At 43.0% G+C, this 23,178-nt stretch overlaps 1 protein-coding gene across 1 annotated transcript; it reads left to right on the forward strand.

Annotated features, from left to right (window-relative positions):
- The first annotated feature begins 1,227 nt into the window (after positions 1 to 1,227).
- On the forward strand, positions 1,228 to 15,658 carry LOC106589830 (zinc finger protein OZF). Its single transcript, XM_014180215.2, has 2 exons — positions 1,228 to 1,541; positions 14,065 to 15,658. The coding sequence occupies exons 1-2, from the start codon at positions 1,346 to 1,348 to the stop codon at positions 15,183 to 15,185; spliced, it is 1,317 nt and encodes a 438-aa protein (XP_014035690.1). The 5' UTR covers positions 1,228 to 1,345; the 3' UTR covers positions 15,186 to 15,658.
- Positions 15,659 to 23,178: the final 7,520 nt, after the last annotated feature.

A 23,178-nucleotide genomic window follows, 5' to 3' on the forward strand; every position in this document is an offset into this window, starting at 1 on the left:
CATTAAGCCCCACTTTAAGCTGTTTGACCACAGCTGTGAATTCTGTAATGAATGTATTGTAATGTTTTTAAAATTGCATAACTGCCTTAATTTTGCCGGACCCCAGTAGCTGTTGCCAAGAGGATCCATAATGAATACAAATACAAAAGACCAGCAACACTTCCTTTGACCTAGCTTTTTGTTCAAACTCTTTTGTATTCTAGGGACTCTAGTGAGTAGACTGGACCCTGGTTTTACGGACACAATTTATAGTTTTTTTCTGTACAGTGCTATACTTTTATGTGATGTATACAGTAGGCTACTTAAAGGCACAGTCAAATTAGTGTATGTAAACTTCTGACCTACTGGAATTGTGACAGTGAATTATAAGTGAAATAATCTTTAAACAATTGTTGGAAAAATTACTTGTGTCATAAACAAAGTAGATGTCCTAACCAACTTGCCAAAACGATAGTTTTTTAACAAGAAATTTGTGGAGTGGTTGAAAAACGAGTTTTAATGACTCCAACCTAAGTGTATGTAAACTTCCGACTTCAACTGTATATTGTTTGTTTGTAGAATGTTCCTCTGAGTGTAAACTCTGTAGATTTGGAAACTAGAAGTGCTCCTGAGTAGAATGGACCCCATTTTACTGCGAAACAAAGTAACCTACAGATCATTTTGTATGGTGCAATATGCATGTCCAATATGAAAATATTGGATTTAACTTGATGAGCCGACCCTACTGTCGGGGGTGGTGCTTCTGATGGTCCTGGCATGGTTTCGAGGCCTGTTCAGAAATCTTGTGCTCATGAATATGCGGTGTCAAAGGACACTTTGATAATGAATCAAGTTGACTTCATAGCTTTTATTGGTAAGCTTATCAATACGACTTGGGTTGTGGAAAGCAGAAACGCCAGGTTGAAGATTATTGTGGAGATGGCAAAAGAGATATTGGGGTAAAATATTTTTGAATTTTTTATTTAACTCGGCAAGTCAGTTAAGAACAAATTCTTATTTACAATGACGGCCTACAGATGTTACTGTTGAAATGATTGTTGACATGCTGAACAATCTGAACGGTGGAGTGTTTCAGCCTGATATATATCAAGTTTAGCGGGTTTGGGGGAGGGTGTGTTAGAAGAGGGATTTATTTGGTTTTGAATTTTATTTTCATGATGGAACAGAATTGAGGAGATCATGATTGATCGTACATTCCAGCACAGTAGGGGGCGGCATGCACTCAAACGATTGTTTGCGGACCGCCATGATACCATAGAAGCAGCAGCAGCCTTGTGTCCGACCGTAGTTAGCGAATCTTGCTGCAAAAAAAAAACTTCTCCATCTCATCCCTTTCCTTCCTAACATGTACAAACTACAGCTGCTTAATCTGTTCCTCAACGAAAAATTAATCGCAGTTCCTGTGGAGATATCCGTGGCAGTTAAAAAAACGATAGCAGAGCACCAGGAAGAAATCTGCCGTTTGAGACGGGCGAATGAACGTTTACGAAGAATCCTGGATTTGGTTTTCAAACCAGAGATAAAGTTGCATAGATTAGCAGGTTTGTGACTATATATATATATCTCTATTTGATTTTCATTTGACATTTAGCCCAATTTTTGAGGATTTGCGTACCACATAAATTAGCCATATACTGACAGTGGGAGAATCTCAAATGTTTTGCTCATTTCCTCGCGTTTCATCTCCGCAGGGTTGCCAGGTGTAGCAAAAATTTCGAGCCCAAACCTCCCCAAAAGGCATGAACCAACCTAGGCAAATGTTATTGCACACCCTGATTTAAACTTGCCAAAAAATGTTCCGTCAATGTATGACTGCTATGATTAAGGCACAAGGGAGTATGGTATATGGCCAGTCTGACAGATGTTATTTCTATGTAAAATATTCTGTAACAAGTGTTGTTATTGTGCTCAATGGTGGATCTATTCATCATTATTTAAGGGCTGTTATTTCATGACGCAACAAGGAGTGCTCGGATACAGCCATTGGCCATATACCAACGACCCCAAGGGTTCCTTACTGCTATAATAAACTGTTTACCCAAGTAATTAATTAGAACCGTCAAAAGTTTTTTTGTCATACCTGTGGTATATGGTCTGATTTACTTTGGCTTTCAGCCAAGCAGTATTCAGGGCTGAACCAGGTTTATAATTGTAAATAAATCCCCTTTGCGCACGTGCATAACTATAGATAAATCTGACAGGAGAGTTTGAGTGATGAAAGTTGGACAGAGTATCTCAGTCTCTGAACAAGAAAAACTTGGATGAACATAAACTAATGTTAGACTATTTTGCTGCAGTTGTGCTCTTATGTGCCAGATGTTGAGACTAAAAACCATTATAAATGGTATCCTATAGCCCCTGATAGGCCTAGATCTAATTTTAGATGATCTACAGTAGCCTAGACGAGCTGTAGGCCTGATGTAAATTGAATGATCTAGCAGCTTGCTTAGTTCAAATTAACAGACTCATTTATTCCACATGAATAGCGAGGCGATTTCGAGGTAAGAAGTGCTTGTGTTTCCCAGTAGCCTGCTGGAATAGGCTACTGAGGATGGGGTCATAATTTCAATCTCTGAATTAAATATGAATAATATGTTGCTAACATGCTGTGTTGTCATCTGTTGCTGCCTTGCAATGTTGTTGTCTTAGGTCTCTCTTTATGTAGTGTTGTCTCTTTTCGTGATGTGTGTTTTGTCCTATATTTATATTATATTTTTTTATTTTTTTTATCCCATCCCCCGTCCCCGCAGGAGGCCATTTGACTTTTGGTAGGCCGTCATTGTAAATAAGAATTTGTTCTTAACTGACTTGCCTGGTCAAGTAAATATGAAGTGAATATACTTTCATTTATTTTTCTCCCTGTAGTCTAATCTGACTCAATCTAATGCGTTCTAGCAACTGATCGGCAGTTGCGATAGAACTTTGATAACTTCCAATTTAATTCATTAAACGTCCATTAAAATTGGCATAATAACATAAGGCTACAACAACAATAAACTGAAGTTATTAGGCTACTTATTAAATTGGTTTGGCAGCTCTATGTATGCTACACAAGTGGCACAAATGTATTTACAATGAAGCCATTGATATCGTCATTTCAACATTTATTGTATCAAATGGTAGCCTACAATGGCATATAAATTAATAGTTTACTTGATGGCCAACAAAGGCAAATGTATCTCTTTCCACATTTTAATGTCAGTTTCATTGAGGACTTAACAAATAAAAAGAACCACACGAGGGAGTGCCATAACTTCCATTTCAAATTTCCACTCGTGCAGCCCCCAAAAACTTAGCATGCATAAAACATTTAGCTCTTTAATTACTTGTTCCTTTTATTTCTTATTATTTGTATTTTTAAACGGCATTGTTGGTTAGGGCCTTGTAAGCAAGAATTTCACTGTAAGGTCTACTACACCTGTTGTATTCGGCGCATGTGACTAATAACATTTGATTTGATACCCTTTTCCAGTAATGTCAACATTCGACTGCAGTTTAAACCACCTCCTAGCAGATTTGTTTAATGCGCTCTAGTGCGCCCAAACTCGTTTTCCAGTACTTTGTCTGCACTATTTCTTGATGTGCATCAGTTCTAGCGTATTAATATGATTTACGGAAAAAGGGTTGAAAATAGATGTCTCCGTAATGACAATCTAAATAGCCTATTTACAACTGGTAAAAAGTTGTCATGAGGTGCGCGCATTCTCCTCATGCTCATGTGACTCAGCCAATAGCTGTAGTTCTCTCTCAACAGACACGCCCCTCCGGCCCTCCCCGTCACCCACTCACACCTGACAGGAAGCAGCAGGTCACAGTGAAATATACATTTCTTTTAAAGAGAAATGCCATGGCAGCCGCGGTGCAACTTAGAAATAGCCCAAAAACCAGCAACCCGCGACCAATACATTGTCACCCATGATATCCTTTTTAAAGTACCCCAATTTGCGGGAAAACCAAGAATATGGCAACACTTCTCTGCTGTGGTTCTCTCCTCTTTTTGAAAAAGGTCAAAGGTAATTACATCAACTAAAATTGTGACTCTTGTTTTAGCTCTTTAAAAGTATTTTTGTGGTAATGGAAAAAGTGTAATGATTTGAAAATCAAGATTCCATACTCTCTAAGTTTGTCTAAATTCAGAAAGTGGCCTACTTTGTCTGTCCATATAATTATTCCATTGCTGACGAAGTCTGTCATAATGTCGTGATCCAAGCCCATGCTTGCTAATATTATTTATTCTCACCCAGGCATGTTTACTAAACAACAGATCATTAGAACATAAAATTACAAATGTAATTACCTTCATCTAAATATGTGTCTGGATAAATGTGGTTAGAATTAACCTACCTTCATCTAAATCGGTGTCTGGAATAAATTCAGGCAGTAGTAGCCAGCCATGCATTAGGCTTTGTTCAGTGGCGACTCGTCAGGTGGGGCAGAACCACACCAGTTTTGAGTCCCACCTGTTTAGCTAAAGAAAAAAAAAAGAAAAAAAAAATATATATATTTCTTTTTTTTTTCTTTAGCTAAACAGGTGGGACTCAAAATAAATATATATATATACATACACACACACACACACACACTTGCATTCGGAAAGTATTCAGACCCCTTGAATTTTTCTATATTTTGTTACGTTACATGATTTGGAAAGGCACACACCTCTCTTTATAAGGTCCCACAGTTGACCGTGCATGTCAGAGGAAAAACCAAGCCATGAGGTCGAAGGACTTGCTCGTCGATCTCAGAGACAGGATTGTGTCGAGGCACAGATCTGGAGAAGGGTACAAAAAATGTCTGTAGCTTTGAAGGTCCCTAAGAACACAGTGGCCTCCATTATTCTTAAATGGAATAAGTTTGGAACCACCAAGACTCTTCCTAGAGCTGGCCGCCTGGCCAAACTGAGCAATCGAGGGAGAAGGGCCTTGGTCAGGGAGGTGACCAAAAACCTGATGGTCACTTGACAGGGCTCTAGAGTTTGTCTGTGGAGATGGGAGAACCTTCCAGAATAACAAGCATCTCTGCAGCACTCCACCAATTAGGCCTTTATGGTAGAGTGGCCAGACGGAAGTGGCGAATCGGTAAAATAAATTACAGATTGCTTGGAGAGTACTAAAAGGCACCTAAAGACTCTCAGACCATGAGAAACAAGATTCTCTGGACTGATGAAACCAAGATTGAACTCTGGCCTGAATGCCAAGCATCACGTCTGAAGGAAACGGGGCCCCATCCCTATGGTGAAGCATGGGGGTGGCAGCATCATGCTGTGGGGATGTTTTTCAGCGGCAAGGACTGGGAGACTAGACCGGATCGAGGCAAAGATGAATGGAGCAAAGTACAGAGAGATCGTTGAGGAACCTGCTCCAGAGCGCTCAGAACCTCAGACTGGGGCAAAGGTTCACCTTCCAACAGGACAATGACCCTAAGCACGCAGCCAAGACAAGGCAGGAGTGGCTTCGGGACAAGTCTCTGAATCCTTGAGTGGCCCAGTCATTTACGTCATTTAGCAGACGCTCTTATCCAGAGCGACTTACAGTAGTGAATACATACATTTTATTTCATGCATTTTTATTTGTTTTTGTATAATTAATTTTTTTGTACTGGCCCCCCGTGGGAATCAAACCCACAACCCTGGCGTTGCACACACCATGCTGGCGTTGCAAACACCATGCTCTACCAACTGAGCCACAGGGAAGGCTCAGTTGGAGCCCGGACTTGAACCCGATCGAACATCTCTGGAGAGACCTGAAAATAGCTGTGCAGCAACGCTCCCCATCCAACCTTACAGAGCTTGAGAGGATCTGCAGAGAAGAATGGGAGAAACTCCTCAAATACAGGCTGTAATCGCTGCGAAAGGTGCTTCAACAAAGTACTGATTAAAGGGTCTGAATACTTATGTAAATGTGATATTTCCGTTTTTTATTTGGAATAAATTAGCAAAAAAATGTAACTGTTTTTGCTTTGTCGGTATGGGGTATTGTGTGCAGATTATGGAAAAACAATTTAATCCCTTTTAGAATAAGGTTGTAATGTAACAATGTGGAAAAAGTCAAGGGGTCTGAATACTTCCCGAATATATATATATATATATATTTTTTGTTTACTTGTTGCCTGTTTTGCATGTTATTTTGACATTAATATGTGTCACATCAGTTTGCAAACAATGTAAAAAATGTTTTGAGTTAATAAAGCAGCATACAAACGTTCTCTTTTTGCTTTCTTGAGTAAGGCCGCTCCAAAATGCAGGTGTTTCAGCCTAGCTCAGTGCTTTCTGTGATGTAGGGTCAGCCAGCAGGAAAATACAGAGCGTAGGTGTTTAATCTTCTCTAGTTGTGCCGTGATTGGCTCAGTGTCACTCGTGGACACTGCGTCACCGCAAAATCTACAGAGCTTGAAAGTTCAAGCCCACTTGGCTGCTACCATAATAGAGTTACATTAGAAGTGCCCATCCAAGAAGGCGCAAGGTTATTGGATTGGCCACAGATAAATTGAAGTCAATTCACGTTATATCTACCGTAGCTTTGATTGGACTGATCATGTCAACATCATACTTATAAAATCTTAGCTAGCAAGCTAGACAAGCAGTCATCATCATGAATCACATCGACAATCTACTGGCAAATCCTTTTTAATCCTTGTCATATGAAGAGAAATAATAGATAAAATGTATCGGTGCTCATCGGCCATTGGACATAAACATTACACAAGTCGGAAATTGCAAATTCAACAATGAGTGGTTTGGAAAGAATCAGTGGCTAACTGCAAGCGATGCTAAGCACTCCCTATTTAGCTTCCCCTGCCTGCTATTCGGTGGAGAGGGTGTGTGGTCCAAGTCTGGGCTTTTCCTAGCTTAAAAGGATTAACATTCACACGCATCACCATGGGCCAGAAAAGGTTGAATACATTGGCCATACTGTCAAGCCAGCATGACTTCTTCTGCGTTCCAAACAACTGGAAACTCAAAACTAGGAAATCTCAGATTTCAGTGAGTTCAAGACAACGGGGAACTCTGGGGGGGAAAAAAATGAGCTCAGACTTGGAAAATTATGTTTTGAACGGTCATCCAAAAAGTCGTGAACTCAAGCCTCTTTCTAGATCTCCGACTTGAAGATCACTGACTTCGTGATTCGAGCTTGTTTTTTCCGAGTTCCTAGATGTCTTTAAAACACCATAAATCCAGAGAATGCCAGTTTCATGACAAAATGTGCCTGCAAGAAGGACCGCTGCGCCACCTTCCTGTTCAAGTGAGAACAGCACACCTGTCGCTGGGGCGGCTTAGTGGTTAGTGTTGGACCAGTAACCGAAAGGTTGCTGGATCGAATCTCCGAGCAAGGCAGTTAACCCACTGTTCCCCGGGCGCCGAAGACGTGGTTGTTGATTATGGCAGCCCCCTGCACCTCTCTGATTCAGAGGGGTTGGGTTAAATGCGGAAGACACATTTCAGTTGAATGCATTCAGTTGTACAACTGACTAGGTATCCCCCTTTCCAATTAATGTCTTGTATGCTGCTGAATAAATTATGTAATATGCCAGGGAGGTATGTATACTGTAGCTAAGAAAGTAATACTAATTGTACATTGTGTAGTAAGCTGTTAGCCCATGTGCCTCACCCTAATCATTTGGTCCCGTTCCCCCTCAGAACTTAGCCTACTATTCTGACTTGGTTGTGCACATGTAGTCTATAGCCTGTTTTAGAGAGCCTGTTTTAGAGAGCATCAACAAATATTGTAAGATCTTTCATTGTCTGCTTATATGCCCCCTTTATTTATCCCATGGTTCTGACTTGGTGGACAGGGAGAATACTGTTAGAACATCCCATGTTCTGAATTATGTCGCTGTACAATTCAAAAGTCTTAATCGAAATTACGGATCGCTTCTTATCCGCTCATCGTTCCCTTATGTCATATTTGTACATCTCAATTGTCATAGAGACCACATTTGTTTAAGCAAGTCAGCCATATAAGATGTTTTTTTAAAAGGCCGTAAATGAGGCTGAATTAACTTTCGCTGCCGGACAAGGCTCCTCTGATAGCCAGGTGTAGCGGTGGTAAGGATTCACTCCATTGTGCTGAAAAGAAAGCTCTGCTGTTTGAACAGCTTTTGGTCACCGTTATAGTGTAATTCATGTATTGTTTAGTGTTGTGTAGTAGTTTTACTGGCATGCATCAATTTTTTTTTTTTAAGTTGTTTTCCCCACAAAGATTTACATTCTAAAATCTCCACAGATTTTGTTTATAGTCCTACGTCAATGTGACAAACAGGCTAATTCGCTCGCTAGCTAGCCATGTAGTTTTTACATTTTGTTTTAGATTCGTTTTTTTGTATGTTAAACTAGCTGTCTAGCTGGATGAATACCATTTACACTTCCTAGCTTAGAACTGTGAAGTAAAGCATTTGCTAAATCAAGTCATCGTAAGAGTAGGGTTGTTAACCTCCAGTGTCCTCGCTAAATTTCCAATCTGGCCTTCATACCATCATGGCCACCTAATCATCCCCAGCTTCCAATTGGCTCATTCATTCCCCTCTCCCGTGTAACTATTCCGCAGGTTGTTGCTGTAAATGAGAACATGTTCTCAGTCAACTTACCTGGTAAAATAAAAATGTAATTGTCCTTATGTCTTCATTGTCTTGACTTGACTGGCAGTAAGCCCAATAATGGACTAAAGGAGTCTAACCTTACTCTTTATTTTCCAAGGACCGTACATGTTCTGTTTAAAAGAGAATTGGCTCTGGAAACATCCAATTACTCCATCTAAAAGTTAATCGATTCTCAATTGTGGTATGGTTCTAAAAACATAAATCCCACTACTTTCATATCACATCAAAATAATTTCACAAATGCAAAATACACACTTAGTGTACACAGTTTTAACACACTTGCAGCCAACAGTATATTTCAGTAACAGCACGTTTGTGGCGTCCGTCTTCAGTTTACACATGTGTTCGGAGATGCAGGTGGCTAATTATCACAGCTAGTACACTCTGTCTTCGGTCTGTTTTCGGTAAACATGCGCTGTAACATGGAAATATGGCCATGTGGAAACCTTAAAGGTGTATATCAATTTAACCTTTTTTCTTTTCTCACTGATATGAAAGATAAGGTCCTTATGCTTCCAAAACCGTACGGCAAGCGATGCTCGTTAATATTCAGACTGAGCATCGGGGCTCTTAACAAAACTCCCCCGTACAGAAGACGCTTTCATCCAGTGACTCTTATGTCTAATGTAATGAAACTGAGTAATGATCGAGGACTAGTTGGGTGGATGGCAGGGGCAACACCTCTTTGTTTTTTGTTTGTTAGCTGATAAATTCCAGTACAGATGTGGCAGGCAACATCAAGCTATAGGGGATGAGTAAATAAATGGGGAAATTTAGTTTTAAGTTCATATATGGTTTATTATGAAATTATGAACTCTCATACCCCACTCCATTGCCAGCAACATTGCTCAGTAACATTCCCTCCAAAAATTGCTAGTGTGTCATCAGCATGACTGGCCCTGAGCTAGTTTATCCCGTGTTCACACAAGCATTTGTTAACCCTGGGCTAAGCTTTAGCCCTGGGCTAAGCTTTAGCCCTGGGCTAAGGAGTCACATTTGGATCCGGAAGCCCCTACCTGTGCCTGATTGCGCAATCCAAAATTAGAAATACAGTAACTTCCTCCATTAGTATCCATAGCTGATTTTCTCTGTCTCTCACTCCCTGCGCTGCCCCATGCACTCCCTTGCGTGTGTGAGTATCCATAGCAACATCTCCATTTGAGACATGAGAGCTGTTAGTTGATGTTATCTAGCTACTTTTTTTCACTCTAAACTCTGACAAACAGCTGTAACTTTTGATTGGTAGAAGATAATTCTGTTCTGATTCCAGATTTAAATAGCAGAGAAGTAGACCAAGATGTCATACCCTCAAAGTGTTTGTCTCAAGTGCTGGGAAAATGGTCAAACTTTCAGTTGTTTACAAAACGTTGGAGGAAAAGTCGCTGGCGCAGAGTAGAATACTAACTATCATTTGATCGGTAGATACTTTTGGTAATTTAGTGTATGTGGACACCTGCTCGTCGAACAGCTCATTCCAAAATTATAGGCATTAATATGGAGTTGGTCCCCCTTTGCTGCTATAACAGCCTCCACTCCTCTGGGAAGGTTCTCCACTAGATGTTGGAACATTGCTGCGTGGACTCATTTAGCAGACGCTCTTATCCAGAGCGACTTACAAATTGGTGCATTCACCTTATGATATCCAGTGGAACAACCACTTTACAATAGTGAGCCACAAGCATTAGTGAGTTCCAATTCATCCCAAAGGTGTTCGATGGGATTGAGGTCAGGGCTCTGTGCAGGCCAGTCAAGTTCTTCCACACCATTTCTTTATGGACATCACTTTGTGCACGGGTGCATTGTCATGCTGAAACAGGAAAGGGCTTTTCCCAAACTGTTGCCACAAAGTTGGAAGCACAGAATCGTCTTGAATGTCATTGTATGCTGTAGCATTAAGATTTCCCTTCACTTGAATTAAGGGGCCTAGCCTGAAACATGAAAAACAGCCCCAGAACACTATTCCTCCTCCACCAAACTTTACCGTTGGCACTATACATTGGGGCAGGTAGCGTTTTCCTGGCATCCGCCAAACCTAGATTCGTCCGTCGGACTGCCAGATTGTGAAGTGAGATTCATCACTCCAGAGAACGTGTTTCCACTGCTCAGAGTCCAATGGCGGTGCGCTTTACACTACTCCAGCTGACGCTTTTCATTGCGCAATGTGATCTTAGCCTTGTGTGCGGCTGCTCAGCAATGGAAACTAGCAGGGCAGAAATTTTACAAGCTGACTTGTTGGAAAGGTGGCGTCCTATGATGGTGTCATGTTGAAAGTCACTGAGCTCTTCAGTAAGGCCATTCTACTGCCAATGTTTGTCTATGGAGATTGCATGGTTGAGTGCTCAATTTTATACACCTGTCAGCAACGGGTGTGGCTGAAATAGCTGAATCCACTAATTTGAAGTGGTGTCCAAATACTTTTGTGTGTGTATATATATATATATATATATATAAGTGTGTGTAATTTTGTTCAGATTTCAGATTTGAATAGCAGATAAGTAGATTGAATTAATATTTCATACACTAACTTGTTGAAAAGTGGTAAAAAAACAGATGTCAAAAGTTGCATAGAATAGAATGTTGGGAGTCATGATGTCACAATGGGCCCTTTAGAATGCTGAGGAAATCCCATGAAAGTGGATTGAGGACAAAAAGCTTAATAGTTTGAAAAGTATGAAAGATATCAAAAAGTTGTATACAAGCAACTCAATCCAGACCAGTCTGCAAGTTTGAACAGCGTTTCTAGCTTAAACGGTGTAACAGGAGTAGCGCGCTAACGAATAATAATATGTCCGAAGTATGTCTAAGATTTAAAGTGGGGACTCTTGCTTCACAAGCCCCATTAATAAATCAAGGTGACGAGAAGAAAAGTGGAAACAAATTGGCTTGTATGAAATGAGACTTTGTCCACTAGCAAAGACAAGCAAAGCTTTGTCTATCAGGCAAATTACATTTACAGAAGAGGAATCCCAAAATATAAGGGAGATTCTCAGTTGGTTACTTGTCTCCTCGCGTCTCCTCCTCCATCCTCTCCTTGCCTCTTTTTCAAAAAGGTAAAAGGTAGTCAAGGAGAAGAGGCGAGGAGAGGTGGAAACAAATGTGCTTGTATGAAATGACTCTCCTTCTCCACTCGCAGGTCATCGGGCACATGACGTTTACAGAGGAGGAATCCCAAACTGTACAGTACCAGTCAAAAGTTTTCCACACCTACTCATTCCAGGGTTTTTCTTTATTTTTACTATTTTCTACATTGTGGAATAATAGTGAAGACATCAAAACTATGAAATAACTATGGAATCATGTAGTAACCCCAAAAAAGTGTTCAACAAATCAAAATATGTTTTATATTTGAGATTCTTCAAAGTAGCCTTGATGACAGCTTTGCATAATCTTGGCATTCTCTCAACCAGCTTCACCTGGAATAACACTCACTTTCTGTCTCACACAGATCTTATTACACTGTTACCATCTGTTCTTGTAGTCATGTTTCTTAACTTTGTATTATATGACATTTTAGATATAGATATTACCGTTTTTTTATGAGGTCAGTTTGATGTAGTGAACTACTTTTTCAAAGTAACTTAAACAGTAACAAAGTAACAAAATACAGTGTATTCCTCTTAAGGATTGCTTTAGTGTAGTTTTAACGTCTTCCAGTGTGATGTAATTGGTAGCTTGTTAAACTATATTTCAGAATACCTCCCCCAACACTGTATACAAAGCATTCGGAAAGTATTCAGACCCCTTGACTTTTTCAACATTTTGTGATGTTACAGCCTTATTTTAAAATGTAGTAAAACATTTTTCTACCTCAATCTACACACAATACACCATAATGACAAAGCAAGAACAGGTTTTTAGAAATGTATTACAAACCAAAAACATTTTGCATAAATATTCAGACCATTTACTCACTAATTGTTGAAGCACCTTTGGCAGCGATAACAGCCTCAAGTCTTCTTGGGTATGACACCACCACGCTTCACCGTAGGGATGTTGCTAGGTTTCCTCCAGACGTAACGCTTGGCATTCAGGCCAAAGAGTTCAATCTTGGTTTCATCAGACCAGAGAATCTTGTTGCTCATGGTTTGAGAGTCTTTAGGTGTCTTTTGGAAAATTCCGAATGGGCTGTTATGTGCCTTTTACTGAGGAGTGGCTTCCATCTGGCCACTACCATAAAGGCCTGATTTGGTGGAGTGGTGCAGAGATGGTTGTCCTTCTGGAAGGTTCAAAGGAACTCTGGAGCTCTGTCAGTGACCATCGGGTTCTTGGTCACCTCCCTGACCAAGGTCCTTCTCCCCCGATTGCTAAGTTTGGCTGGGCGGCCAGCTCTAGGAAGAGTCTTGGTGGTTCCAAACTTCTTCCATTTAAGAATGATGAAGGCCACTGTGTTATTGGGGACCTTCAATGCTGCAGAAATGTTTTGGTACCCTTTTCCAGATCTGTGCCTCGACACAATCCTGTCTCTGAGCTCTACGAGCAATTCCTTCGACCTCGTGGCTTGGTTTTTGCTCATTGTCAACTTGGGACTTTATTATATAGACAGGTGTGCGCCTTTCCATATCATGTCCAATCAATTGAATTTACCACAGGTGGACTCCAATCAAGTTGTTGAAACAGCTCAAGGATGATCAATGGAAACAGGATGCACCTGAGCTCAATTTCAAAGTCTCATAGCAAAGGGTCTGAATACTTATGTAAATAAGGTATTTCTGTTTAAGTTTGTAAAAATGTATAAAAACTTGTTTTCGCTTTGTCATTATGGGGTATTGTGTGTAGATTTATGAGAAAAACAAATATTTAATCAATTTTAGAATAAGGCTGTAATGTAACAAAATGTGGAAAAAGTCAAGGGGTCTGAATACTTTGCCTATACTTACAGTGCATTCAGAATCTATATCGAACCTCCAGCGGCATAGCTAAACTGGTAAACATATTTTCAACCAGCCTCTACTTGGCAAATCTTTCTTCATTTTGGATTCGGAAGGCACTGGGTGTCTTATACACACCTGTTTCGAATTGCAGGTGGAACTCCGATAACCAGAGAATATTCATAACAATATTTAAACCACTTTTTGTGTAAGGAGTTCCCTCGCCAATTTAGATGCCGGACGTCTCGCGTTTCCCAACGTCTTTGCAGGAAGTATTAATTTCTAAGTGACACGGCCACATGTAGAAGATGACTGACTCAGGGTGCGTTCATAAATTCACTCTGGCTATCTACTCCGATTTCAGAGCACTCTCGTCTGAGTGTGCTAGAGGCTACCAATTTCACAGCAAAAACTGTTATTCATAATCTATATTTTAGGTCATTTTGTATTAAATTGTATCTAATCTGTTTCTGAAAGTGTAAGCATATTATATTTTACTGGGATTCATCGTGTGTTCAGTCCAATAATCAGTCAAAGGTAGGTAGTATCCCCATTTCTTGTCACTTTTCAGTGTTTTAATTTTGCTCTTTCTTCCCTCCAGACCTCCAGCAACTCACTCTTACTGAAGAGGGGGTTAACTGTGACCAGCAGCACTGTGAGCAGGAATGGAGCGCCAATCTGGGGCCGGTGGAATCTGATGCCGTAGAGTCTATATGGGACTCTATCAACATCATAACGGTTGAGAACCAAACAGAATCAGAAGACGAGAGCAACAGAGAGTCCCAATCAACCAGTGACTATCAGACCCACTCTGATGTAAACCCAGACGGTGATAATGAAAAAGTGGTTGGAGTGGTGAGCAGAATACCACTGTCAAGGTCAAAGAGGGGAAGAGGACGGCCAAGGAAACACACCGCTGAGTCGCCTGATCTGAAATGTGACGTGTGCGGGAAATTCTCGGCGACAGCAGCGAATCTGAAAAGGCATCAGCAAAATCATCACAGTGAAGAGAGACCAAGAAAAGAAACCAGTGGATTGCCTGATCTAAAATGTGACGTGTGTGGAAAATGCTTTACGGCAGCACGTAGTCTGATGAGGCATCGGCGGAATCGGCACAGTGATGAGAGACCATACATGTGTGACACGTGTGGACAGTGTTTCACCCTGAACTGCTACCTGACCAGGCACATGAAGCGTCACACGGAGGAGAGACAACATTGCTGCACCGAATGTGGCAAATGTTTCTTTCACAAAGAGAACCTGGAAAATCATATGGGTGTTCATAGAGGGGGGGCTTTTAAATGTGATGTGTGCGGAAGATGCTTGACGACTAAAGGTGGTCTGAAATTTCATCAGAAAAAGCACACGGAACAGAAATCGCATCGGTGTAAAGAATGTAGCAAAGCCTTTTTCTCCAGGTCAAACCTGAAAAAGCATATGAGGATTCACACTGGGGAGAAACCATTTTGGTGCAAAGAATGTGGCAAATGTTTTGGTGAGAATGGAAGCCTGTCAAAGCATATGATGACTCACACCGAGGAGAAACCTCATCGCTGTAATGAATGTGGCAGATGCTTCGGTCTGAAGGGAAACCTGACAGTTCATTTGAGGACTCATAGAGGTGAGGGAGTGCAATGTCATTTGTGTGGAACTCACTTGAAGTTAGCATCAAGTCTAAAAAGACATCTGCGAACTCACAGAAAGAATATTCATAATGACTGAGGACATGTAAAAATTCTTTGTGTAAAATGTGTTAGTTGAAAGATATAATATTAAGAAGACATACCCCTCAGGTCACTGCTCTTGGTTAAAGGTACTGTCTGAAATCTGGGAATCTGTTCAATGGTAAATTCCATTGATGTAGTGGCCTATTAAGGCATCAATCATTAACTAAGCCCAAATGTTTAACTTTATTTTGTACATGGTTACTTTTTGAAAATAAATGAGGTAGAGCCCAGAGAAAGGATGTTTATCCATTGTTCTTTGTCAGGTAGAGATGTAGCCCACATAATATACACATGATTATTTTAACTTCTATGGCACTTTTCATGACCGAAAAAGCCTAATTACAGTTGAGGCAGTGGTGTGGTCAATTCTAGGGATGGGCATTTGAACTTTAATACTTATTACATTTCTGTTCAATTGTTATAAAAGAATATCTAGTTAACAGAAGAAAAGAAAGAGAAAATCAGGACAGAAGAAAAAGGATATCAAAGTGAAACAGTTCTCTAAAGACACGAGACAATAATACAAGAAACAACACTTCTGTAGCTTGTCAACTATGTGTCTGTCTATCCCTGTTCTCTCCCCTCTGCACAGGCCATACAAACGCTTCACACCGCGTGGCCGCTGCCACTCTAACCTGGTGGTCCCAGCGCGCACGACCCACGTGGAGTTCCAGGTCTCCGGCAGCCTCTGGAACTGCCGGTCTGCAGCCAACAAGGCTGAGTTCATCTCAGCCTATGCTACCCTCCAGTCCCTAGACTTCCTGGCGCTGACGGAAACATGGATTACCACAGATAACACTGCTACTCCTACTGCTCTCTCTTCGTCTGCCCACGTGTTCTCGCATACCCCTAGAGCATCGAGCCAGCGGGGTGGTGGCACTGGAATCCTCATCTCTCCCAAGTGGACATTCTCTCTTTCTCCCCTGACCCATCTGTCTATCTCCTCATTTGAATTCCATGCTGTCACAGTTACCAGCCCTTTCAAGCTTAACATCCTTATCATTTATCGCCCTCCAGGTTCCCTTGGAGAGTTCATCAATGAGCTTGACGCCTTGATAAGTTCCTTTCCTGAGGATGGCTCACCTCTCACAGTTCTGGGTGACTTTAACCTCCCCACGTCTACCTTTGACTCATTCCTCTCTGCCTCCTTCTTTCCACTCCTCTCCTCTTTTGACCTCACCCTCTCACCTTCCCCCCCTACTCACAAGGCAGGCAATACGCTTGACCTCATCTTTACTAGATGCTGTTCTTCCACTAATCTCATTGCAACTCCCCTCCAAATCTCCGACCACTACCTTGTATCCTTTTCCCTCTTGCTCTCATCCAACACTTCTCACTCTGCCCCTACTCGGATGGTATTGCGCCGTCCCAACCTTCGCTCTCTCTCTCCCGCTACTCTCTCCTCTTCCATCCTATCATCTCTTCCCTCTGCTCAAACCTTCTCCAACCTATCTCCTGATTCTGCCTCCCCAACCCTCCTCTCCTCCCTTTCTGCATCCTTTGATTTTCTCTGTCCCCTATCCTCCAGGCCGGCTCGGTCCTCCCCTCCTGCTCCGTGGCTCGACGACTCACTACGAGCTCACAGAACAGGGCTCCGGGCAGCCGAGCGGAAATGGAGGAAAACTCGCCTCCCTGCGGACCTGGCATCCTTTCACTCCCTCCTCTCTACATTCTCTTCTTCTGTCTCTGCTGCTAAAGCCACTTTCTACCACTCTAAATTCCAAGCATCTGCCTCTAACCCTAGGAAGCTCTTTGCTACCTTCTCCTCCCTCCTGCATCCTCCTCCCCCTCCCCCCCCTCCTCCCTCTCTGCGGATGACTTCGTCAACCATTTTGAAAAGAAGGTTGACGATATCCGATCCTCGTTTGCTAAGTCAAACGACACCGCTGGTCCTGCTCACACTGCCCTACCCTGTGCTTTGACCTCTTTCTCCCCTCTCTCTCCAGATGAAATCTCGCGTCTTGTGACAGCCGGCCGCCCAACAACCTGCCCCCTTGACCCTATCCCCTCCTCTCTTCTCCAGACCATTTCCGGAGACCTTCTCCCCTTCCTCACCTCGCTCATCAACTCATCCTTGACCGCTGGCTACGTCCCTTCCGTCTTCAAGAGAGCGAGAGTTGCACCCCTTCTGAAAAAAACCTACACTCGATCCCTCCGATGTCAACAACTACAGACCAGTATCCCTTCTTTCTTTTCTCTCCAAAACTCTTGAACGTGCCATCCTTGGCCAGCTCTCCTGCTATCTCTCTCAGAATGACCTTCTTGATCCTAATCAGTCAGGTTTCAAGACTGGGCATTCAACTGAGACTGCTCTTCTCTGTGTCACGGAGGCTCTCCGCACTGCTAAAGCTAACTCTCTCTCCTCTGCTCTCATCCTTCTAGACCTATCTGCTGCCTTTGATACTGTGAACCATCAGATCCTCCTCTCCACCCTCTCCGAGTTGGGCATCTCCGGCGCGGCCCACGCTTGGATTGCGTCCTACCTGACAGGTCGCTCCTACCAGGTGGCGTGGCGAGAATCTGTCTCCGCACCATGCGCTCTCACCACTGGTGTCCCCCAGGGCTCTGTTCTAGGCCCTCTCCTATTCTCGCTATACGCCAAGTCACTTGGCTCTGTCATATCCTCACATGGTCTCTCCTATCATTGCTATGCAGACGACACACAATTCATCTTCTCCTTTCCCCCTTCTGATAACCAGGCGGCGAATCGCATCTCTGCATGTCTGTCAGACATATCAGTGTGGATGACGGATCACCACCTCAAGCTGAACCTCGGCAAGACGGAGCTGCTCTTCCTCCTGGGGAAGGACTGCCCGTTCCATGATCTCGCCATCACGGTTGACAACTCCCTTGTGTCCTCCTCCCAGAGTGCTAAGAACCTTGGCGTGATCCTGGACAACACCCTGTCGTTCTCCACTAACATCAAGGCGGTGACCCGATCCTGTAGGTTCATGCTCTACAACATTCGCAGAGTACGACCCTGCCTCACACAGGAAGCGGCGCAGGTCCTAATCCAGGCACTTGTCATCTCCTGTCTGGATTACTGCAACTCACTGTTGGCTGGGCTCCCTGCCTGTGCCATTAAACCCCTACAACTCATCCAGAACGCCGCAGCCCGTCTGGTGTTCAACCTTCCCAAATTCTCTCACGTCACCCCGCTCCTCCGCTCTCTCCACTGGCTTCCAGTTGAAGCTCGCATCCGCTACAAGACCATGGTGATTGCCTACAGAGCTGTGAAGGGAACGGCACCTCCATACCTTCAGGCTCTGATCAGGCCCTACACCCAAACAAGGGCACTGCGTTCATCCACCTCTGGACTGCTGGCCCCCCCTACCTCTGAGGAAGCACAGTTCCCGCTCAGCCCAGTCAAAACTGTTCGCTGCTCTGGCACCCCAATGGTGGAACAAGCTCCCTCACGACGCCAGGACAGCGGAGTCAATCACCACCTTCCGGAGACACCTGAAACCCCACCTCTTTACGGAATACCTAGGATAGGATAAAGTAATCCTTCTAACCCCCCCCCTTAAAAGATTTAGATGCACTATTGTAAAGTGGTTGTTCCACTGGATATCATAAGGTGAATGCACCAATTTGTAAGTCGCTCTGGATAAGAGCGTCTGCTAAATGACTTAAATGTAATGTAAATGTAATGTAAATGTTATCATTTAATTATATGGTAGCACCACTTGAGCCAGGAGTCTAAAGACACAATGGAAACGTCATTACCTCTGTTCCTCATTTATCCCATAACACCAGGATTGTCCTCTCCACAAGAGAGACTATGGGGACTTTTCTGACCAGCATCCAGACAGACAGATTAGTTAATCAAATACTTACATACTTTAACAAAAGCTTTTAAAACCCTTAACCCTATTCATTTACAAAGTTCTCTTCCATAAATGACATTTTTGGTTTAAACTGACCGGTTTTGTATTATAGGGACTGTAGTGAGTAGACTGTACCCTGGTTTTATGGACACACAAACTGATGCATTCTAACTGCAGGTGATATTGGGAGAGTATGTACATTATTCTGTACTTCCTACATGGCCGCATGTACTCTTAAATCTCTGCCTGGCCACCAATCGGAGCCTGGTTCCTCTCTAGGTTTCTTTCTAGGTTCCTGCCTTTAAGGGAGTTTTTCCTCACTACTTTGCTTCTGCCTCTGCATTTCTTGCTCGGTGGGGTTTAGGCTAGGTAACTACTGTAACTGTTAAGCACTTTGACAACTGCTGATGTACATTTACAAATACAGTACATTTGAGTAGAATTTGAGTAGGATGGCTTACCCACCACTACCTATGTGTTTTTATTCTTAGATTTGTTTTAAATTAGTTTTTATTTTTAGATGTCTGATCTGTGCTTTTTAAGATCCTATTCTGGATGTTTTATTTTCTTACCTTTGATATTGAACAGAGTGCATTGTTGAGAAACAGAAAAAGTCAGATCTTACTGAAACTTATTTCACTTTTTGGCCTATCCCTCTATACTGATATATCTCTACTACTCTCACCACTCCTCCCCCTTAACCCATCTAACTCTACTTTCTTCACTGCCTCAGCATTTGACAACTTCTGCTCTACTCTAACCCTGGAAACCTCAACCTGCCTCTCTCACACGGGACATTTATGATCCCCAGCTCCATGGGCACCCCTACAATTATCACATACCACTACTTTCCCCAATACTACACATTCCTTTGTCTCACGCCCTTCTGCACACTTCTCACACCTGGGACCCTCCCTCCTACACACTGCTGCCACATGCCCATAAACTTGACACCTGTAACAACGTAATGTATTCGGCACATACGCTCGTACAGGATAACTTATATATCCTAACTTCACTTTGTCAGGCAAAGACTCAACTTCAAAACTCAAAATAACAGACAATGACTCTTCTGTTTCCCCACTCTCGCCACCCAGTCTGCATCGCATCAAACGACGAGCATCACATATGTAACCGGTGTGAAATGGCTAGCTAGTTAGCGGGGTGCGCACTAATAGCTTTTCAATTGGTGACGTCACTCGCTCTGAGACTTGAAGTAGTTGTTTCCCTTGCTCTGCAAGGGCCACGACTTTTGTGGAACGATGGATAACGGTGCATCAAGGGTGACTGTTGTCGATGTGTGCAGAGGGTCCCTGGTTCGAGCCCAGGTAGGGGCGAGGAGAGGGACGGAAGCAGTACTGTTACACATACACCGGGAATCTTTGCCCTCAGCTGGTCAACGTTTATATCTACTGCTACCCCAGTTATCACTCCTTTCATTGGTGCCCTTTTCTTGAGAACGAAACAATTCACTTTTCTTGCCCCCGTTTATTTTACTTCGAGCTCATTCTTCCTCTGCCCAATAGAAACACAAACAATTATCACTAGACCACTTCTAGTTACCCTCACCGATTCCACATGACCCAACTCTTTTTTTCACCCACCATGAAACCACAAATGTACCAGCCAAAAAGCAAGAGTCCACTTTTTCCATAAACTTTACTCCTACTGTCAGACTCTTCTTCAACCTGATCCTCTGTGCATACCTCAGTCTCCGATGACTTTACCTCACCTACTACCTCCGATACTTAACCCTCATGGTCAGCAGCATACCACCCTGCATACCACTGCTGGCTGGCTTCTGAAGATAAGCAAGGTTGGTCCTGGTCAGTCCCTGGATGGGAGACCAGATGCTGCTGGAAGTGGTGTAGGAGGGCCAGTAGGAAGCACTCTTTCCTCTGGTCTAAAAAATATCCCAATGCCCCAGGGCTGTGATTGGGGAAACTGCTCTGTGTAGGGTGTTGTCTTTTGGATGGGACGTTAAATGGGTGTCCTGACTCTCGGAGGTCATTAAAGATCCCATTGCACTTATTGTAAGAGTAGGGGTGTTAACCCTGGTGTCCTGGCTAAATTCCCAATCTGGCCCTCATACCATCACGGCCACCTAATCATCCCCAGCTTACAATTGGCTCATTCATCCCCCTCCTATCCCCTGAAACTATTCCCCAGGTCGTTGCTGTAAATGAGAATGTGTTCTCAGTCAACTTACCTGGTAAAATAATGGTAAAAAAATCACTTCTATTTCTCCTCCTGTCTTCAGCTCCCTCTGCTTACACTTTCTAACATTCTTCTTTAACAAACCATCTCCCCTTTTCCACCATTTTTATCCGACTCAAGCTCACCCTCTTCTTCCCTCACTCTTTTAGACCTCTTCTCCCTCTTTCCCTCCATTCCTCCTCCATTTTCCAAGTACACGTCTCCTTATGATAATACTGCCGCTTCATCCCTGACACCCATCTAGGGACTCCATTTTCCCCCCTGACACCCACATTGACAAAATTCGATTTTTTTTATGTGGATGTCTTTCTGGCTTCAAAACAAACACCACCGTCATTCATTTTGTGATTATTTCCAAATCAAATTTTATTGGTCACATACACATGGTTAGCAGATGTTAATGCGAGTGTAGCGAAATGCTTGCGCTTCTAGTTCCGACAGTGCAGTAATATCTAACAAGTAATCCAACAATTTGACAACAACTACCTTATACACACACAAGTGTAAAGGGATGAATAAGAATATGTACATATAAATATATGGATGAGTGATGGCTGTGCGGCATAAGCAAGATGCAGTAGATGGCATAGAGTACAGTATACACATATGAGATGAGTAATGTAGGGTATGTAATCATTTATATAAAGTGGCATTGTTTAAAGTGACTAGTGATACATTTTATTACATCCAATTATTAATTATTAAAGTGGCTAGAGATTTGAGTCAGTATGTTGACAGCAGCCACTCAATGTTAGTGATGGCTGTTTAACAGTCTGATGGCCTTGAGATAGAAGCTGTTTTTCAGTCTCTCGGTTCCAGCTTTGATGCACCTGTACTGATCTAGTCTTCTGAATGGTAACGGGGTGAACCGTCAGTGGCTCGAGTGGTTGTTGTCCTTGATGATCTTTTTGGCCTTCCTGTGACATCGGGTGGTGTAGGTGTCCTGCAGGGCAGGTAGTTTGCCCTCGGTGATATGTTGTGCAGACCTCACTACCCTCTGGAGAGCCTTACGGTTGTGGGCAGAGCAGTTGCCGTACCAGGCGGTGATACAGCCCGACAGGATGCTCTCGATTGTGCATCTGTAAAAGTTTGAGTGTTTTCGGTGAAAAGCCAAATTTCGCCTTCTTCACCACGCTGTCTGTGTGGGTGGACCATTTCCGTTTGTCCGTGACGTGTATGCCGAGGAACTTAACTTTCCACCTTCTCCACTACTGTCCCGTCAATGTGGATAGGGGGGTGATCCCTCTGCTGTTTCCTTAAGTCCACGATCATCTCCTTTGTTGTGTGAGGTTATTTTCCTGACACCACACTCCGTGGGCCCTCACCTCCTCCCTGTAGGCCATCTCGTTGTTGTTGGTAATCAAGCCTACCACTGTAGTGTCGTCTGCAAACTTGATGATTTGAGTTGGAGGCGTGCATGGCCACGCAGTCATGGGTGAAGAGGGAGTACAGGAGAGGGCTGAGAACGCACCCTTGTGGGGGCGCAGTGTTGAGGATCAGCGGGGTGGAGATGTTGTTTCCTACCCTCACCACTTGGGGGCGGTCCATCAGAAAGTCCAGGACCCAGTTGCACAGGGTGGGGTCGAGACCCAGGGTCTCGAGCTTAATGACGAGTTTGGAGGGTACTATGGTTTTAAATGCTGAGCTGTAGTCAATTAACAGCATTCTTACATAGGTATTTGTCTTGTCCAGATGGGTTAGGTTAGTGTGCAGTGTGATTGCATCGTCTGTGGACTTATTGGGGCGGTAGGCAAATTGGAGTGGGTCTAGGGTATCGGATAGGGTGGAGGTGATATGATCCTTGACTAGTCTCTCAAAGCACTTCATGATGACAGAAGTGAGTGCTACGGGGCGATAGTTGTTTAGCTTAGTTACCTTAGCTTTCTTGGGGACAGGAACAATGGTGGCCCTCTTGAAGCATGTGGACACAGCAGACTAAGATAT

The sequence above is a fragment of the Salmo salar genome, chromosome ssa28 (assembly GCF_905237065.1).
Source record: "Salmo salar chromosome ssa28, Ssal_v3.1, whole genome shotgun sequence".
Classification (NCBI taxonomy): Eukaryota; Metazoa; Chordata; class Actinopteri; order Salmoniformes; family Salmonidae; genus Salmo; species Salmo salar.

Excerpts from the sequence above, each read along its gene's own strand:
- LOC106589830 (XM_014180215.2), top strand. The coding sequence starts at position 1,346 with ATGTACAAACTACAGCTGCTTAATCTGTTCCTCAACGAAAAATTAATC. Across the intron at positions 1,542-14,064 it reads AAAGTTGCATAGATTAGCAG|ACCTCCAGCAACTCACTCTT; the intron begins GTTTGTGACTAT and ends TCTTCCCTCCAG.